This window comes from Pyxicephalus adspersus, chromosome 5 (assembly GCF_032062135.1).
Source record: "Pyxicephalus adspersus chromosome 5, UCB_Pads_2.0, whole genome shotgun sequence".
NCBI lineage: Eukaryota > Metazoa > Chordata > Amphibia > Anura > Pyxicephalidae > Pyxicephalus > Pyxicephalus adspersus.
Window position 1 is genome coordinate 109,234,838 of NC_092862.1, and position 19,763 is coordinate 109,254,600.

The window sequence follows — 19,763 nt, forward strand, 5'->3', positions numbered from 1 at the left end:
ACAGGGCCTGATTTATTAAAGCTCACCAAGGCTGGATACACTTTTACCGGTGAAGCTTGGTGATCCAACCAGCCTGGAAAGAATTTCCTAAAAGTCATATGCTACTTGTTAGCAAATGTTTTCAGTCCTAGACCAGAATGATTCCAGGTTTGCTGGATCACCCAGCCTCACTGATGAAAGTGTATCCACCCCTGCCTTGGAGAGCTTTAATATAACAGGCCCACTATGTTTTGAAAGACTGTAGCTGATATAGGGTATTACTTATATCCCAAACTTTAACCTGAATTCATGGCTAACACAACTCATGCTACTACTTATTCAAATGTGAGAATATGATAATAATGATAATTGTATTCCAATAATTGAAATATCTACATGAAAATCTGAGGTCTATGGAATGATCAAGGTGCTGGTATTTTGACATGTTTAAAGAAGGATAGGGAGAAAGACAATAGAACAGCATGCAGCAATCTATGCTCTCATCTGCTTAGTGCAGTGTTGTCTTTCGAATTCTCTTTCTAATCAGTCACGTCATCATCACACCAGGCAGAGAGAAGCAAACAGTGTGCATAGATTAGCATGAAAACATTCACTGATGTGATCTGCAATACACTGGGGATCACACATACACTATAATAGAGAGAGACATTTTGTGAACGCACGGGTTGTACGCTAGAAGTGTACAATGACAATCGGGGACACGGTTTATGCAAGCTGCACTTTCAGGTGCAAAAGACCTAAGATACCCTCCACCTCGTAACACATCAGACAAGTCTCCAAATCTTGTATGCTGTTCTAGTCTTATGTCTATGTTTCTTGGTTTAATCCAAGCAGTGGAACACAATAATTCAGAATAAAGCATGTAGTGCTTTAGTACTGTGCATTATAGGGTTCAATTTTTTTACAATTACATTTCTGGATTTCTGGTTTCTGGAATAATGTTAGGTAAATACCACATTGATCGGAATAATTTGTAGTACATGGTATTTAGGTATTTTAGCCATAAAAATCAATTGACAAAGGTAGTGGGAAAATAAATATGGGCATCACGTTGGCTCAGTAGTTAGCACACCGGCCTTTGCAGCGCTAGATCCCAGGTTGGAATCCAAGCCAGGACACTATCCGCATGGAGTTTGGAGGTTCTCTCCGTAGTTGCCTGGGTATCCTTCAACAATCCAAAAACATGCAGTTAGGTTAATTAGTTCCTTCCCAAAATTGACCTCAGACAGTATTAATGACATTTGACAATGGTAGGGACATTAGAGTGTGAGCTCTTTTGAGGGACAGCTAGTGACATGACAATGGACTTATTACAGACCTGTGGATTATTTTGGCGCTATATAAATACTGTGTAATAATAATAACTATAATTTAAAAGATAGGTACAAAATGCACTTAGATTCCATGTTTTCATTTTCTCACAACTTCTAGCAAATAGGCCAACTCAGGACAGGGACTGGGCTACAGATGTCAGTCATATGTTGCAGGCATTAGTGAGCAAATGCTTTGCTATTTACTCATAAATACAGTCATGTAGCTTACATAAACCCCTTAGGTGCTGAAATGTGAGGTGCTTTGAAAAAACATAACACTAATGGCTATCTTGCCAAAATGTGGGATATTTCTGGATTAGACCTTTGCTTCCAACCAAATAAAGGTCAACAACACTTTACTGGCCATGCATGGACATTGGTAAGTATAACCCAGGCATAGCATGTAAATCTTAGAGATAAGGAGGTTTGAGGCTGAGTAGTTCTGCTCTTTGCACTTTAGGTTACTTGTGTTAAAAGCCACATTTTAACATGTGTTACTGCAATAAAGCAGATTTAGTTGCACTTTAAAAATTTGTGATCAGGCAGGGCTTTATTGCTGAAAAAAAACAGGCAATGTTACTTCTACAGTAAGCATTCTTGCCTGCCTGATCGCTCACTGGAGCTGTCAAAATCGTTGGATGCCAGAATAACTGGCAATCCTCGATTGCCTTGTGATTGCAGAGAGTGATTGAACTTCGATATATCCGTGCGGGAGTTACATCATCAAGATCAATCGTCAATTAAGCGGGACAGGTGAGTACAAGGGGGTTTAGTATTGCTCTATTTGTGCTATTCTGTATGGCACCCCAATGAGAAATGCAACTTCAAGAATCTTCAGAATCTGACAATTTCCGGAACAGCCGGCTGTTCTAAGTGGTTCCATGTCACCAAGTAGAAGAAACCATATCCTGATTGTGGTGGGGGGACCAGGAATTAGACACTCCTGAAAGTTAATTTAAGTAATGAAAATAATAGGCTACTTTTCAAAAAAGATAGGCAATAGATTTTGTTTAGAACAAAAAAGACATAACAAAACATATACAATTAAAATGATATTCATAGAATCTCAGTTGTACAACTTAAATCAGATGTACAACTGAGATTTTGTGAATATCATTTTAATTGTAAATGAAACATATGTGCTGCAATTCAGCCTGGATATTCATGTTTTATCGTGATTTTCTATCTATTCAGAATGAAAATGAGTAAATCTTCATCTGTGGAGCAGGTGTGCCACAACTGTAAAAAACATGATGCAGTTTATGACGTTATAGTGAGCGGGTGGAATAGCAAAAGGTTTCTATAAATCATACTCTAAATGACTAAACATTGATATTTTGCAGATTGCTTTAAAATGTTTATTTACATTTTTAAGCTTGTGTCAACAGGCTTTGGCATAGCGTTGATGGCATTAATTTGACATTGGGGTAAGATATTTCTGAGATCACTCAATTTATGAACATTTGACCTGCATGTGTAGGAGAATGGAAACCCCACCTGTGTGAAAAAAGTGCACTGACAAAAATCCTTACAAAAGCTACTGTTTTCAATAATAATGCACCACACTGCTAAAAAGCGTGCAAATACACATTATTTAAAACCCTGAGATTCTGCAGGGGGACACAGAACCATTGCAGACCACATAGTCACTCAATTAGTGCACAATCTTATCATCTCTCGTCTGGACTACTGCAACCTCCTCCTCTCTGATATTCCACTAACCTGACTCTCTCCTCTACAATCTATTATGAATGCTGCAGCCAGACTCATCTATCCTTCCCACCGCTCCCTCTCTTTGCAGATCTCTACATTGGCTTCCATTTCACCTTAGAATTAAATTCAAGCTCCTGTGCTTTGCCTTCAAATCCCTACACAGGTATTGTCCCACTTACATTTCTGACCTGGTAAAAAAAATACTCCCCTAGCCGTTCTCTTTCCTCCTCCAATGACCTACTAATGGCTTCCTCACTCATAACCTCATCACACGCACGGATACAAGACTTCTCTAGAGCTGCCCCAACTCTCTGGAATGGTCTTCCTCGTCCTATTCGGCTTGCTCCTACTTTCTGCTCATTTAAAAGAGCACTCAAAACCCATTTTTTTAAAACTTGCCTACCCATCTTCTTCTGTCTTTTGAAACCATCACTACTTCCCACCATTACATATTTCCCATCCTACTGTGTGTAAATTCCCCACCTACTAAATTGTAAGCTCTTTGGGGCAGGGTCCTCTCCTCCTGTATCACTGTCTGTATTTGTCTGTTATTTGCAACCCCTATTTAATGTACAGCGCTGAGTAATATGTTGGCGCTATATAAATCCTGTTAATTTATAATAGTAATATTAAAAATAGTGCCATTGCTACAACATCACTGTGGGTGGTTTATTAAGGTTATACAGTTGTTAATCAGTCCTACACAAAAAAATATCATAGCACTACACACTGGTAATAAATTGGAACTGAAGATTAAAGCAGGCAACACACAGAATATATCAACATAGAGAGGGAAGAAACATCCTAGCAATTAGGATAATATGCAAGTAAAAAAGTGGTATGAAAGCAAATGAGCACCAAATGAGGTCAATACATTGAAAACGAAGACTTGCATCCTGCGCAGGTGACAACAGCTCAACTTTCGACCACATTGCCTTCCTGGCAATTGTGACCAGGGCAAACAGAGAGCAGGTGGGATTGCTTGGGGCAGCCTTTACTAACATGAGGGAACCCTTAAAAAGGTTTCAGCTCTCAGGAAACCCCTGCCAAAATGTATGATATACCCAGTTCATGGTACATTAGCTTAGTGGTCAAAGGAATGAATTCTAAGAAAATCAGTATGTAGTAAATGTAGTGGTAGCTTTCCTCAAAGAGTTGGTAAATTAAGATAACCTTAGTTTTAGTTGGGTGGTTGCCAACGTGAGACCACAAATCCCCGATGTGTATCGCCTGACACAGGCTTCCTCAGGGTGGTCGCACAAATGTGGGGTACTATTAGGTAATGCTCCACACTGATAGGTAATGCCTCTTACAATGTCAACCAGTGGAAATATTGCCACACTTATGGCCAAAAGAATATTAATGTCAGTAGTAATTGACCAAAGAGACACAAACTGCTCATTGCTCATGGAACACCAAGCAACCTCTGGAGGAACCCTGGTTGAGAAACACTGGCTTAAGAGGAACACAGCTAGCAGGAAAAAAAACATAATATTGTTCTAACCCTTCTAAAGTCTTTAACAATACAATTTTAAGAAAGTTGTGACATGCACTTTAATAAATATATAAGTGCATTGATTGTTGGTATACTGAAATTGTCCTTACTTCACAAACCTGTTATTCTTTTTAAATACGTTACCACAAGATCCTTGTTGTTACTCAGCTAAACCCACCCATCTCCCACCTCATTCACATAATCCAAAATAATAAAAATAATAAAGGAAGCGGTGTCATCCTCCCTGCTATCCAGTCTAAAAGTGGTGTGTGAATTACAAATGTGGTTAGCAAAATTACACATCAGTTAACAGATAAACAATTTAAAATATGTGTTTAGCTGCTTGTTTTCAGTTAGGCTAGGTTTTGGCCCTATTCAATAGGCACACTGTGCATTATTCAGTATCCACTATATGACCAGAATATGCATTACGGTCAAAGAAAGTATAAGGTTCAATATTTTTCAGTGAATGGTACTGGTTGAACTAAAGTCACACTTTGAAAATTTGCGATCAGGTGGGTGTTTATTTCAGAAATGGACTCTTCCATAATCCCTAATCTTACCTATCAGATGACTGCCAGGAGTCAAATTTCCAAGGATACCTGTCAATCCCAGCTTCCCTTTCAGGTGCTAGGACCAAATAAATGAACCCAGCCCAGGCAAATTAAATTGGCCAAGAAAGGAATTAGGAAAAGAAGAAGGATGCCTGCCTGCCTTGACATCACGGGAACAGGTGAGTATCAACCAGGTTTTATTTCCACTTTAATACTATTGCATACAGGTATAGTTTAGACAAATATGTCCTTCTAACATTCTTACAACAGTTCTTAGAAGGTCCTTTTCTGCTCTAAAAAAATACTCTGCTTTAAACAATGCCAGATCCATAAAAACATGGCTAGATGGGTTTATTGAGGAGGAACTTAAGTAGGATGCAAAAAGCCCTGATCTCAACCCTACTGAACACCTTTGGGGTAATTAATAAGGTTTTTTTTTTTTTTTTTTGCAACATCAGTACCTAAGAACATAATTGCCCTTTTGGATGAATAGACACACATTTCCACAAACACAGCCCAAAATCTTGTGGAATGTCTTCTCAGAAGTGAGAAACAACTCTATTATAATGTCCATAGTTTTGTAATAAGATAGTCCAACAAGCTCATATGTCAAATAATATCAAGTGTGATATTCAAATGTTCACAAACTGGCCTTTGTCATATAGTCTATTCCTATTGCAACTAAATAATAATAAATAAAGCATCAAAGTAACAAAACAGTTACATTTAGTTCAAGAAATGCCTTGGTTTAATATATTGTATGTAAACAATTTTTAACCATAATCAAATAAGAATAAATAATTCTTGACATTCATAACATTGTTGACATTGTTCTTCATTCTATGTATTACATTATGTATTTTGTTTAGGATATTCAAATTATGTGAATGATTATTAAAATGCACATTTGTAATGAATGAGAAACGGATTTATGCTTACCTTTTGGCACTAGTAGATAATTTGGCAGCCGTTTTACTGGATATCTTTCCTTCTTTTTTCTTAGGTTGAACTTTTTCCCTCTCTTGCTCATTTTGAACCCCATCCCGTTGGTCTCCATCAGAGCTCCCTCCACTAGTTGTTGGACTATCATCCACCCTTTGGCCTTCAGTTGACATTTTGAAGATCTACATAAGAAAAACATGTACTCTATTACAAGTTTTATTACAACAATTGGTAATACCAGACTGTTAATAATTATTCATGGTCAATTTTTTATCCCTTTTTTTACTTTCTTAAAAAATTCACATAATATAGTACCAACAATTTATCATTTTATTATCCCTACCAACCATTTTTTTATGCCAATTTAAATTGGAGCTAGTTTCAGAATTAGCAATGCATAGTGATGGAGGTTAAAGTTATCACCAAGTGGATCTTCCTCTTCCTAGACCCTACCATTTGGCGTCACTAGTAATGTAATTCAGTGGATATCATTTTCTGTGCTGGATCCCAGGTTTGAATCTCAGCCTGAACACTATCTGCAAGGAGTGTATGTTCTCCCTGGGTTTGCATGGGTTTCCTCCAGGCAATCCATTTTTTTCCCACATCCCAAAAACATGGAGTTACATTAACTGGCTTCCTCTCAAAAAAATATCCATAAACTGTGTTATTGCCTAATGATAAGAGTAGGGTAAGGTCCTATCCCAGGGAAGGTAGGGGCATTAGATTGTGAGCCCCTATAAAGGATAGGTAATGGCATGACTATGGAATTTTTAAAGTCAATGCTATAAAAAAAACAAGTTGCTAATAATAATAATAATATTCAGGAGTAGGAGAGATATGCCATAGAATATCTCAAAGAATTGATCCCCAAGTTCAAAATTTTAAAGCCGGAACTTTCCGTTCAATTTAGCTAGATATATTCCAGGTGCATTAAAGCGAAGATGCACAAAGTATTCATTTTCTTTAGAAAGCAAATACAGCACTAGAAAAGCCTGTCTCCTGCTAGTATGGTGCAAAAGAATCCTTACTTTCTGTGTAAAAGCAGTCATTTCGCTGGTTTAGCATGCCATTGCCGAGTCTAAAACTCTGCAATCAGTAAGGAGCACGGGCTTTTCAGATTTCAGAGGTCTGACTCCAAGGAACGTGTGTCAGACTGCAAAAAGGATCACTGCTTATACTCAAAGAGCAAGGGTCCTTCTCTAATGCATGCCAGTAGGGGACAGGCTTTGCTACTTAGACCATGGCTGCTTGTTAACAAAAAATAAAAAACAAAACCTTAAGGCTTTTCAAACCTTTTGTTTTGATGCATTTGGAATGTATTTAGGAACCTTAATCTCAAACGTGAGGCAAGAAGAATGGAGAGTGACTGGAAAACATCATTTGTTTAGAAGTGCTCTTCAGCTTCTAGTCAGATAAAACATGATAAAAGTACATTTAAATCCAATTTATGTTATCATTGTAAACTGATCCAATAAATCTCTGCAAAATTGTAAATTTTAAATATAGGAATAGATTAATAATATAGGGTACAGCTCTGAAAGAAGATACTGTTGCAGTGTACTGTGACATGTCAGGAATGCATTCATGCAGGCTTGTGCAGTTACTGCTAGGTTCATTTATTACAAAGATCATATGTCATCATGATTAAAGGGTATTGGTGGATGCAGTAGCTTGAATCACTCTGTTTAGCTTTTAAAGACAATAACAGAATATTACCCCTGTCCTCCATTGCTACCAGTGAAAAAGCAGCACAAGGTAAACTTTGTGGCGACACCACCAGTAATAGTTCCCATCCGATGGCTGAGACTGGGATCTCAAGTACAGAGATATCAATTCTGGAGTCAACAGGAGAAAGAAATGCCGTTGGGTGTTATATGTATATATATATATACACACGAGGGGGTGCAGAGAAGTTCCTAGCTTTGCCCCCTTCCAGATGAAAAAGAAAAATGAGTGTGGGGGCATATGACAGCCTAATATCTTAATATGTAACTGTGCAAATATCAGGTCTTTGCAATTCTTAAAACGGTTTTTTCTTTTAGTGAAAAGCTGTGATGGCAGAGGCACAAGCAAGTTTCATGAAGTTTTTGTTTCTCCAAGGAAAGTCAGCAAAGGACATTCACACTTAGATGTCACAAACACTGGGGGAGAAGTGTCCTTCCTACAGCACTGTAAAAACCTGGATATTTTGTTTCAAGACTGGGCATTTCACCGTAAGATGAGCCCCGCAGTTTAAGCCCCCTAACCTCAATTGACCCGGAACCTGCGATGCTGTCCATGAGCTGATTATTGAGGACCGGCGAAAATCAGCAAAAAAGATAGCCCAGATACTTGTCATCTCACAGGAGAGTGTTGGGTTTGTTATCACCACTATCCTAGACATGCGCAAGCTTTCAGTGAAGTGGGTGCTGAAATGTTTGAACAGTGATCAGAAGAAGGAACAGGTTGAAGCATTCAAAGCCGTTTTGTCCCATTTTGAAGCTGCACAGGACTTTTGGCTAGGTTAGTGACTGAGGATGAAACCTGGCTCCACATCTATGATCCTGAAACCAAGGAACAGTCAAAGGAATTGCCAAAAAAGTCATGGCGACTGGTTTCTGGGACAAAGATGGTATTCTGTTGGTGGACTACCTACCTCAGGGCTCTAGTATCACCGGAGAGTATTATACTAACCTCCTGGACCAGCTAAAGGAGGCAATTAGGACGAAATGCCGTGTAAAATTGACCAAAGGGATCATTTTTTTTAGCAGGACAATGCACCTTCCCACACGTCCAACATTGTGGCTGCGAAATTGAACACCCTGGGTTTCCAATTGGTCCACCCCCCCCCCCCCCCCCCCCGTTCCCGAATTTGAAGAAACACCTGAAGGGGCAACGATTTGAGGACATTTCGGACGTCAAAGATGCTGCTGAGAGCTGGTTTGCCGCCCAACCAAAGGACTTTTATTTGAACAGTCTAGAAAAGCTGTATCAGGTGCATCAGTCTCAGGGGAAAATATGTTAGATAAATGTGTTATTTCATAACTCTGGCTCTCTTCTTTCTGGGCAAAGCCAAGAACTTCCCAGCACCCCCTCGTATGTATGTACTTATATATATACCAATAAAATATAATTTGCATGCATTACAATTTCAGCATAAACCTGTTACATTTCTGTAAAACATTCTGTAACATGTAAATTGTCAGACCTGAAGCAGCAGCAGCATTATCACATTTTATTACTTACATTTAAACTTTACAACTGAATTGCTCGCTCACAGACTTATAGAATTTTTATCATATTTGTTTCTGGGCAATAGAACTTTAGGAGAAGGTGCTGATAGCTGCAGGAATCAATTTATGGTCGTTTGTAACAAGTTTAAGAAGCGGGTATAATGTTTAACAGTTTGGAAAAGCTTTTACAGATGCAGTCTGACATTATGTTATCCTGACTAATGAGGACAAAGCGTTTCATTGCAGCTATAGGAAGCTGTCAGTGTGCAGAAGGAGCTTCGCTCTTGGCGAGGTCACCATAGGCAGAATTAGATTGCACAGAAGCATCCTCTCTCATCGCTGCAGTAAACTAGGCAGATTACCCCGATTTTCAGTCAGTCTAGGTTACAGAGTAAAGTGATCATTCATAGGGAAATCTGATCATTGTGTGTGTGGGTGAGATCAGACACTTGGGAGATTCCATGCACGTCTACTCTTTCGTGCAAATTATGACAGGCCTTCATAGGCGGTGACCTGTAACGACTTCTTAGTCTTTGCACAGTTAAAAACAAAGTTTCATCCAAACGTATTTCTTTTTACAAAGCTGTTTTCTTTTCTTATTATTAAAATGGCCCTATTTATAAATATCTAGAAAGCAGTAATTTAATAAATACATTTAACAAAACAAGTACACAGAAAAATGTTCTCCACTTTTAGAAACCTGATTGCTACCCCATATTTTAGAACCCCGTTTTTATAAAAGAGGGAACATGTTTTGTGCCCTAAAAGTGGAGAATAAAAAATACTCAAGTATTTGGTATACACATTCTAAAGTGGCCTACGGAGTGTTTGAAAAAAACATCGCTGACTGCTGTCTGTGTTCCCCATTAAGGAGAATTAAATTCTCCAACTTTCCTCATCACCAGGAACTTAAGTGAAGGTATAGGAACAATGCTAAGTAGACACCAGAACAGGAATAGCGGGGAAATCTTCCAATAGAGATAATTGTTCACATGAGAACTGTCTAAGCGGGGTTTTCCCTCATGCTGAAAGTATATAATCTCATGAGCCCACATGATAGATAATGCAGAAAAATCATGATGAGACACAGATGACAATAACCCCTTCCTAAACAAAAACTTTCACAGTTATTTTAGGATGCATTACCAAGCAGACAGAATCTGTTTTTCCCCTGAACCTGCAAACCAGATTGCAAACTAAACTACTAGTCCCTAATTGACTGCAGACTTAGGTAAGCAAACAATAAAACCTGCAACAAGTAGCCCCTTTAGGAAGCTAGAAATGCATTACAGGAGCCACCACTCTTTTTGGATGATCACCATAGTTTACAGAACACTTTGTTAATTTGCTGATCACAGCTTAAATTGTGTAAATTACACATAGAAGATGACTTTAGTTTTGATGATGACTGGGAAAATATGTTAGGCCAGTAAAAATAATCAACTGTTTTGCCTCTGTTATCTTTAGGAAAAAGTTTACAATGCCTAAAGGCATATCTGGCCCTTGGTTGTACCAAATTACAGATGTCTGTTTCTAAAGGTGTAGCACTTGGTTGTTACATAAAATATATATAGCTCTGACTTCTGAAAATCTAAAGTCTGAATAAAAATAAAAAATAAAACCTAATTTGAAATATATACATAGGCAAACACAGCTGATCACCTACTGGCTGTCTGGCTGTAATTACTCTACAAGTGCACTGCTCTGCATAAAGATATGACTAATTAAATCAGAGAAAACCAAAACTTTACCTACATACATGTTCCAGATTAGGCACATATTAAAGTGAAATCAACTTTAGTCTAAATTAGCAAAATAATTTGGGAACAACAAAAAAAGTCCCAATCCTGTCGCAGGCTTTATAGAAAAACCTTTCCTCTGCCAGAAGGGTGCAGAGAATGACCCTTGCTCCTTGTGCAGAAGCAGTGATCCCTCAGCAGAGGTCTGACAAACCCCCTGCTGAGTCAAAGGCGGAGCTATCCAATCAGTAGGGAGAATGAGCTTTGCTGATTGGAAAGCTGAACGTCTGCCTTAAGCTACATACACACGTCAGATAATAATCGCCTGAGGTTATGCTTATCTCAGGCAAAAATCTGATGTGTTTAGTGGTCCCCTGATATACTTCATCAACTTTCCATGGCGGTGCTGGGTGATTATCCTCTGGTCCTTCCAAAGAACAGAACAGCGCTGTGTGTATAACACATGTTTGTTCATCTGTCACTGGAAACAATCGCAGTGTTCTCCCCAGACCCTTTTAGCTGTTATTTTCAGTAACCACACGGCTGTTTTTGGGTGGTTACAGTGGAAATGGGTCACAATACAAAAGCTGCCACCGGTCTCTAACTTCCCACCCAGCTTGGGGGAAATACTGAATTACAAAAGATTGTTTACAGAAACAGTAGACAGGCTTTTCTACTCAGGCTTTGGCTGCTTTAGAAAGAACATGAACTGTAGGGCCCTGAAGGCTCATGAAATGAAATGAAAGTTCATCTACCATACATATATATATATATATATATATAAACATACATATAATATATATTTGCACACCTGCCAAGATGAATTCAATCAATACTTTCAGAACTCTTTTTAAAATTAAGGATTAGTTGTCGTCTCTAACCTCCTCCAAACAAGGTTTCTCCTTGGTTTCACTGGGGTTTCCCTTTAAGGTATTCTAGTTTGTGCAATTACACTGAGCCAGCCACCTGTTAAATAGCTTAAGAGAATATCTCCATGGGGATGCTGCCAGAAACATTCTTTCTACTAACCCAATGCCATAATTACATGTAAGAACTTCTAGAATACACCCAATGATAAATACAGGATTTATAGACACAATTTAGCAAGTTCCTCGGAAGGAGTGTCAAAGAACACGTTACAAGAACGTAATAAATGCACGTGTGGGGAAGTGAAGCACTAATGATGTATTATTAATGACATTTCATCGCTTTCTGTGCATATATAGATAGCTAAGTGACATACAACACTTTGCAAAGCAGGTTTTTTTGTTTAATGTACTAAATCGTGATGAACATTCCAAAGTCTTTTCAAAGCCTCAGTGCAGAGCAGAAAAAGATTCCAGGTTCTTTAACATACAACTGCATATTGATAGAATGTTTTATGTGATAGCACCGCCAATTTTTTTTCCACTATAAAATGATTTATAGCAATCAAAATATTACCAGATTAGAAACCACAGGCAGGGATATACAAAATAAAAGGATCCCATATACAAAAATTTTAATACAACTGCATTCATCATTCAGATAAATCCACAGTTAACAAGTCCCCATCAAATACTGCATAGATACCAGGGGGTGTCATTATTTTTCTCTATATGCTGGGCAGGTACATCAACTTATATAACATTCAATGTGTGTATTGTATGTAGGAATACATATACTGTATATACACAACAATAATTTACTTTCATTCTTGCTTTGCAATAGTACACGTTACAAGCTGCTTATAGGAAACAATGCACTCCCATTGCAACTGACATCTGAATACCTGATAAAAAAGAACTTAACTCTCACTGCGTATTTGCTACTTTTCCAAACTTACAAGTAATAAAAACTCAAATATGCAGAATAAAAGGGTATTAGTATTTAAAAATAGGAATATTGTCACATGCCCCTTTCCAATGCCACTTCAGTTCTAGTGCCAAAGAAGTTAGAGAATTTGGCACAAGGGGATGCTGGCACTAGGACATCAGAACAGGGCTGTGTTATGGCGGCACAAGCAGCAGATAAGATTCATTCTCTTATTCTGCACCTTTTTGGAAGACATGATAGGGTTGCTTTAAACAGTAGAACAGCATGGCTGTAGCAGCACTCACACTAATGGCTAAACTACACATCTTTATATAACAACTGCAAAAATAAGTAGGCAGAAGTATAAAAAATTTTGTAATACAAATACATTTTTCTTTAATTAGGGATAGTACTGAAGCCTTGAAAGAAAAATAGGTAAAGAGACACACACAATTCTCTAACAGACATGGAATATAATTAGCCTTTTACAGCGTCTGCTTTGGCTGAACTTTTTCTTTTTGTTAAAAAAAAACAATGTTCATCAATATTTTGGGTCAGTAGCAGGAAACCTCATGTGAAAATATTGCATGCACCTTAAAATAGACTCAAATTAAACATCTCACATAATGCATTTCAATCCATAGGATGCCACTTGCTTTAATAAATAATAAACAGTATGTAAATAGCGCCAACATATTACGCAGCGCTGTACATTAAATAGGGGTTGCAAGTGACAGACAGTGACACAGGAGGAGGAGAGGACCTTGCCCCTGAAGAGCTTACAATCTAAGAAGTGGGGAAGCAGTAAACAATGGGAGGGGGATATGAATTGGTAGTGAGGGTTTAAGAGAAAGAAGAATGAGTAGGCAAGATTAGTAACAGCAAGCAGAATATGTTGTGGAAGACTATTCCAGGGAGTTGGGGCAGCTCTAGAAAGGTCTTGGAGTCATGCGTGTGATGAGGTTATGAGTGAGGAAGTCATTAATAGGTCATTGGAGGAGTGAAGAGAGTCACTAGAGGAGTATTTTTCACTTCACAGTAGGAATTAAAAAATCAGCTGGAAAGTAATTTTTAAGTTCTGCACAGGCACTTTTGCTGCTGCCAAAAAAAAAAAAAATTATTATTCCAGCAATTTGTGTTCATGGAAACCTACAGTGACACAATTTCAAACTGCTAGAATGCTGGTTGCCTGCCTCCTAAAAAAGATGCTCTTGCAATGAGTTGGAGTGTCCTGCATTACTGAGGAATCTAACTAGATGAATAGCAACATCATGCTCAACGATGTGGATGATGGGGATAAGGCTACGTACACACGTCAAATGATTTTCTTCCAAAAGTCGCATCAGGGCTGATATCCGACAAGAATCTGGTGCCTGTACAGCACTTGTCCTCTGTACGACCGTCCTGGCAGATCGACGGACGAGGAACAATCGAACTGAAAGTGAAGAGAGCACAGCGGGGTGCCACTCTGACGTGCAGACGGCGCTGTATGTACAGCACTCGCTCCTGCATTGTGCAGTGGTTTGTTGCACATGTGTATGTAGCCTTGGATTCTTTGATTTTTTGTCTCCACTGGGGAAATTTACCACTCAATTTATACTGGAGACCATTGCTAAAACACACGATTAAAAATGTAGGTGTGAGGTGGAAAAGGGAAAATTACTGCACAGGTCCAGAGTTCACCTTACGGTTTCTTGCATTTTTATCACAACAGTAAACTGTTTTCATATATTATCTCTATTTCATTCTGAATACAACTGAAAAAAAAAGAGGTTTTGAAAAATCTATCCGACTGTTTTATGGTTTAATAAACTGCATTTTGGAAAGCTGGTAATTTTTATGGCAGTCATTTCAATAATGCTGAAATGAAACTGGGGACTTTCCAATATTAGTGTTAAATAACAAAGTCTGCAGTGATGAATTAATTGATGTACACACAATATTGTTAACAGCCTCAGGGTTTCTGGTACTTTCTTCGAGATCTACAGCACTCTCACAATCAGCAAATTGTTCAATTGTCCTTGTCTGGAGAGGTTTACTGTGATTAATTACATAGCATTAACTTATTCTGAGTCCATCATTAAAGGCTATACTATTGTAATGTTTATATAGTGGCAACTTACACCAAATAATTGATTTCCTGGTTTGGCACTCATCGCTATTATGCTTTGCTTGTCATGTCAATTACTGTTCAGCCAAGAGCTGGAGCAGTGCTTACGATTGCTGCTGCTGTATTACGCGCACTGTGACTTCTGACCTGCGCTGTTTGCTCTCAGTCAGTGCAAATATTCCTGATAATGTTGTAGTTGTTGATTATATCATTTACAAAAGGATAAAATATAGTCAAATCATCTCTAATGTGCAGATTTCAAAGTGTCTGATGGAACCGATTTGTATTCTAGCATAAAAAAAATTCAGATGGCGAGATGACCGATGTTTCGAATTTCGTGCAAACCTGAGAAGCTAAAAATTATTGTGAAATGAACACTGACTGCATTTATCAAAAAACATATTTTAAATATATTTGTGCAGAAAAAAAAAAATCATGCACGTGTTAGGCTACGTCAGATGATTCTCGTCCAATAATCACCTCCAGGTCTAGTATCAGACGAGAATCTGGTGTGTCTACAGCACTCATCCGACGTAGTTCATGGAACCGTCCTGGTGGATCCACAAACGATCATAATACAAGTGAATTGGAGAGAGCAGCAGGATGCCACTCAGACGTTCTCCCCTCTCCATAGAGCAGAACGGCACTGTTTGTACAGCGCTTCATTTGTCATTGGAAAGGATCTTTCACGATTATTAAAGCTGCGTACACACTTGCAATAATTATCGTTGGAAACAAACAACTAACGACCGATCGTCTGATAAACGTTAACAAATAAAGTGCACAATGACTGACCAACGATGCGGACGAACGAGGATTGTCACTGGAAACGAACGACCGTCCCGGCAGATCTGATTGAGAAATGATCGTTCCCTATCTATTGCGTGTACGACCGTTCAGTGATCGTGGATGTTTCTGCAGTACACCTTCTCCTTTACATGTCACTTCCCGCATCGTTCAAACGGCCACTGTCAAAAACAAGCTGTTTACTTAGGAATTATGTCTTGTTGATGTATCGTTTTTTTGTCCATTACTTGTATGATAAAATAATTTTTCTTTCTTGTTTTTGTTATTCCTATGTTTAAAAATCAATAAAAATATTGAAATACAAAAACAAGCTGTTTGGGAGCTGTAACATGCTGGCACTGGTAGGCTTTTTCAGGCCTAAATGCACAAATGCCTGTGCTAATGTCTGCAAGTTACTGCACAAGTCCAGCAAGGTGGTTCCTTTTTTCTTTACTTTGAATTTCAACTACTTGTAAAAAAATTGAAAAACCAATTCAAGTCTATGAAGGGAGCAGCAATGGCAAAATGCACCTGGAGGCTACATGTAGCAAGGCAATGCTGCTTCATCTTACCGCCTGTCAAAAAAGGATAATGAATGAACCCATTTAGTCTAATGTTAACCAGTTTTTGCAAGCGGTTTCAAGCAGTACAACCAGTTATAAGTAACTACTCGAAACTTAGTGGTAAAGAGTAGCATCTATTAAACAACATGGTGCATAGTTACCGTTCTAGCAGGTGACAAGTGAAATTTTGCTGTCTTAAACATATCTACTATAGGTGCTGCTGCTCTCCACTGCTTCTGGGTAAGTAAAATAGCCATTGATATAGCAGACAGCTGAAGGAAGAGGAGCCTTGTTAACTCAAACCCCTGGAAGGAAAAGATCAGTGTTTCCTGGGAAACCCCATGAAATAACTTTTAGGTCTTCAGGGAACCCCTAATATAATTACTATATCCACGGCTCACATTAAATTAACCTGGTGGTGAGTAGGATGAATGCCTCTTACATTGCTGACCATTGGGAAGGCTGCCAACCCCTAAGATAGCCAAAAACATTATTGGTATCTGGTAAACTGACCTGAGAGTCACAAATTGCTCCAGGCTAAAGGAACCCCTAGTAGCCTCTGGAGGAACCCTGGTTGAGAACACTGGGTTAGATAGCAGAGGTACCTCAAGCAGAAAGGATTTCACTTGCCACCCACTAAAATGATAAGCATGCACCACGTGTCTTTACAGGACACTGCTGCTAAAAGTTGCTAACACTGATCATAGGGTCACTTTAAAATGTGCCTGAAAACAATGTATTTATTTTTATTATTACAAAAGCCCTGAAATGGACAAAATGCCTCCAAGGTTTATGAGCCCCCTAGAAGATAGACATGGCTATCATGTCTTCTGCCTTCATCAATAGGTAGCTTAAGGGTTTCTCTTCTTCCTAATCTAGGGTTAGCATTTTTCTAACTTAAGACTCACTCATTTTCACCCAAGATTTACACATAATACATGTCTGGAAAATAGGTGAGTCCCCTGAGGCTTCCTAAAGGAAAAAATAAAGCTTATTTACAAAGCCTAATATGCTTAATAATGTATATCTCTAAAAATCAAAAGAATCTAACATGTTTTACAACTCCATTTATGGACATCAATCATAAATCTATTGTAATGGTGTATATATTGTAATGGAATATCAATACTAGTTCAGAAAAGGAGTACTGATATACAAGACACAATTGGAAATTACAATTATTTTTGGATCATTGTAGATGTCCCAAATTTTATCTCATTTCATTTGAAAGGCTTGATCTAGAGATCAATTCATTTCTGCAGGATTTGATACTGATCCTACACACAAAAGAAGTCTTTGCACAGTATTTCCCTTGGAAATTTGTTTAAGGTGGGTGGCGATCCCCGTATTGTGACCAAACTTTTCCATACCCACTCAAAAACAGGCGGCTGGTTACTGAAAATTGCCGGGTGGGGCACCCAACTAAAAGGGGCTATGAATAACACTGTAAGCATGGTCAAAATGTTAAATTTCTTACTGCAGATCCTCAGACTAAAACTGTGTATTTGTAGCATGTCCTCTTTGCAAGCTGCACCGCAACCTGCAACATCTGCGTGCAAATTATGAACCTAATCACTCCTATTCACTTGAATAGAAGAGGTTAAGACTGTGGTGGGGAGCTATGTCACTTGATCTCGCTCTTGGGTGGGGTGACGTAGGTGAAGGAGTGGATTTTTTTTTGTTTTGAGCATTTTTCAGTTTACTTCTTTTTTAAAGATCAACCACCATCCGACAATGGAAGTGCTGCCCACTATGTTCCACTTCCATTCACCCAATTGGTTTGGTGAACTTCAAAGAAGATAAGTTGGACATAACCTGGACATGTTCACCAATCGCTAATAATTACCCTTACCTACTCTATCCACTTAGCTTTAGATACACACCAAAGAAAAATCACTTCTATAAATCTGTGAATTCCCTCCTACACTTAGTTAGAAGGTTAGGGCCAGTTATACAAAGGCCTCTATTAAGATTCAGTGAAGATTTGACATCCTCAAATTAAATCGTACAAATTGTAAGAACCAGTCCTTTAGAACTGATTGCACTATGAACAGCAGAAAATATATTCTGGATGACTGCCAATTCACAACTATTATATACAGAAAATTGCCACACTATAGCGTGCACTGATAACATCTGTATCAGAGGACGGATTGCTGAGAATTGGCCAACAACTTGTTACATTTCCTATATTCTCAGGTTGTTGCGCTTAGTAGAAAGTTTCAGTCATCATTTTTGTTACTTGAATTGTCAAATATGAAGATGAAGATAGCAAAGTATTGATATGCTTACTGTCAGCTGGTTTTGTAAATTGCAATCTTTATGGGCCCATTTAGACTTTGCTGTTCTTGCGCATTGTGTTGTATAATGCGTTAATAAAGTTTGCGTTACACCAGCCCATTCTCAAGACCCTGGAACAGACGCAAAATTGGACAGACAGCATTTTTCTGACATTGCTTTATCATGTGCACTGCAAAGCTTTTATGTATGAGGAGCATTGCCTTGGTGCCTCAGGGTGCCTTTTAGGATAAATGGCACCACAACATCCTAACGCACCACATCTGAGGAATGTAAATGGGTCCTCTGTGTCCTCACATTCCGAAAAACAAACAGCAATTGTGCATAACCTCACATTAAATACATTCACTCAAAATGTGTTGTAAGTGAAAAGTATATGGTTTTGTGCATTGGTAAACAACGATAAAAAAAAATAAGGCAAATCTAGTGCCCTTTTTTTAAGTAGGAAATTGATATAACAAATATGGTTGATTTTCATTTTCTTTGCTTCAGAGGCTAAACAGGAAGTAAAAGAAAATGTCTTCAAAGGAAGCGAAACCCCCCCCCCCCCTTAGGACTAGCACAAAAGGGGCATTTTTCATTTCTGATCTAGTTCCAATCCAATAAAGCAATCAGATCTGAAGGGAAAGCTTCAACGGACTAAATATAATCAACCCTGTTTTAGGTTTCTGATCAAATGTGTTGGTAAATAACAATGGAAATACATAAGTCATATTGTGTGTACAATCCACTTTCTTTCTAAGAGCATTTGAAGGGCAGATTTGTAGTGCAGCGACTTGGAGTTAGTTAGCTGGCAGTGGATATGTTTGTGTGTACAGACACAAAATTGTCTTGTATTCCTATTGTGGGATTTAATGTAACATTTTGGATTTTCCATTACCTTCTGTCCCGGTGAAAATGGTCACAATGACCAACAATGACATCCATAAAAACCTGACCTATATTCAGAATTCAAAAAGGAAACAGGTTTGGCTTTAGACACATTTATTCTTCTTTGTAAGACTATGTTCAGACTGGCGGAGAGGTTGTGGTGTAGTTACCACTCAGTGGACCGCTGCCTCAGGGGAAACGCTACATCTAGTTTCTCCCCATGGCATTCCTATAGGCATTGAATGGGGGCAGAAGCTCACTGTTCCCAGATGTTTAAACCTTGGTTCTATAAGAACCAGCCCTTTGGTGAGAACGACTAAGCGGCTTGAAAGGTGCCAACCTACAGGACCCAGGTAGGGTTGCTCATTCCCTTA

At 38.5% G+C, this 19,763-nt stretch overlaps 1 protein-coding gene across 1 annotated transcript in view; it reads right to left on the minus strand.

Moving 5' to 3' along the window:
* LOC140331409 (ubiquitin-conjugating enzyme E2 E2) overlaps positions 1-19,763 on the minus strand; it is a 137,868-nt gene that overhangs the window by 115,968 nt on the left and 2,137 nt on the right. The window contains exon 2 of the mRNA XM_072412412.1: positions 6,015-6,199. Within this exon, the coding sequence (XP_072268513.1) occupies positions 6,015-6,190 (176 nt within the window). The 5' untranslated portion in view covers positions 6,191-6,199. The remainder of the gene's footprint in view (positions 1-6,014; positions 6,200-19,763) is intronic.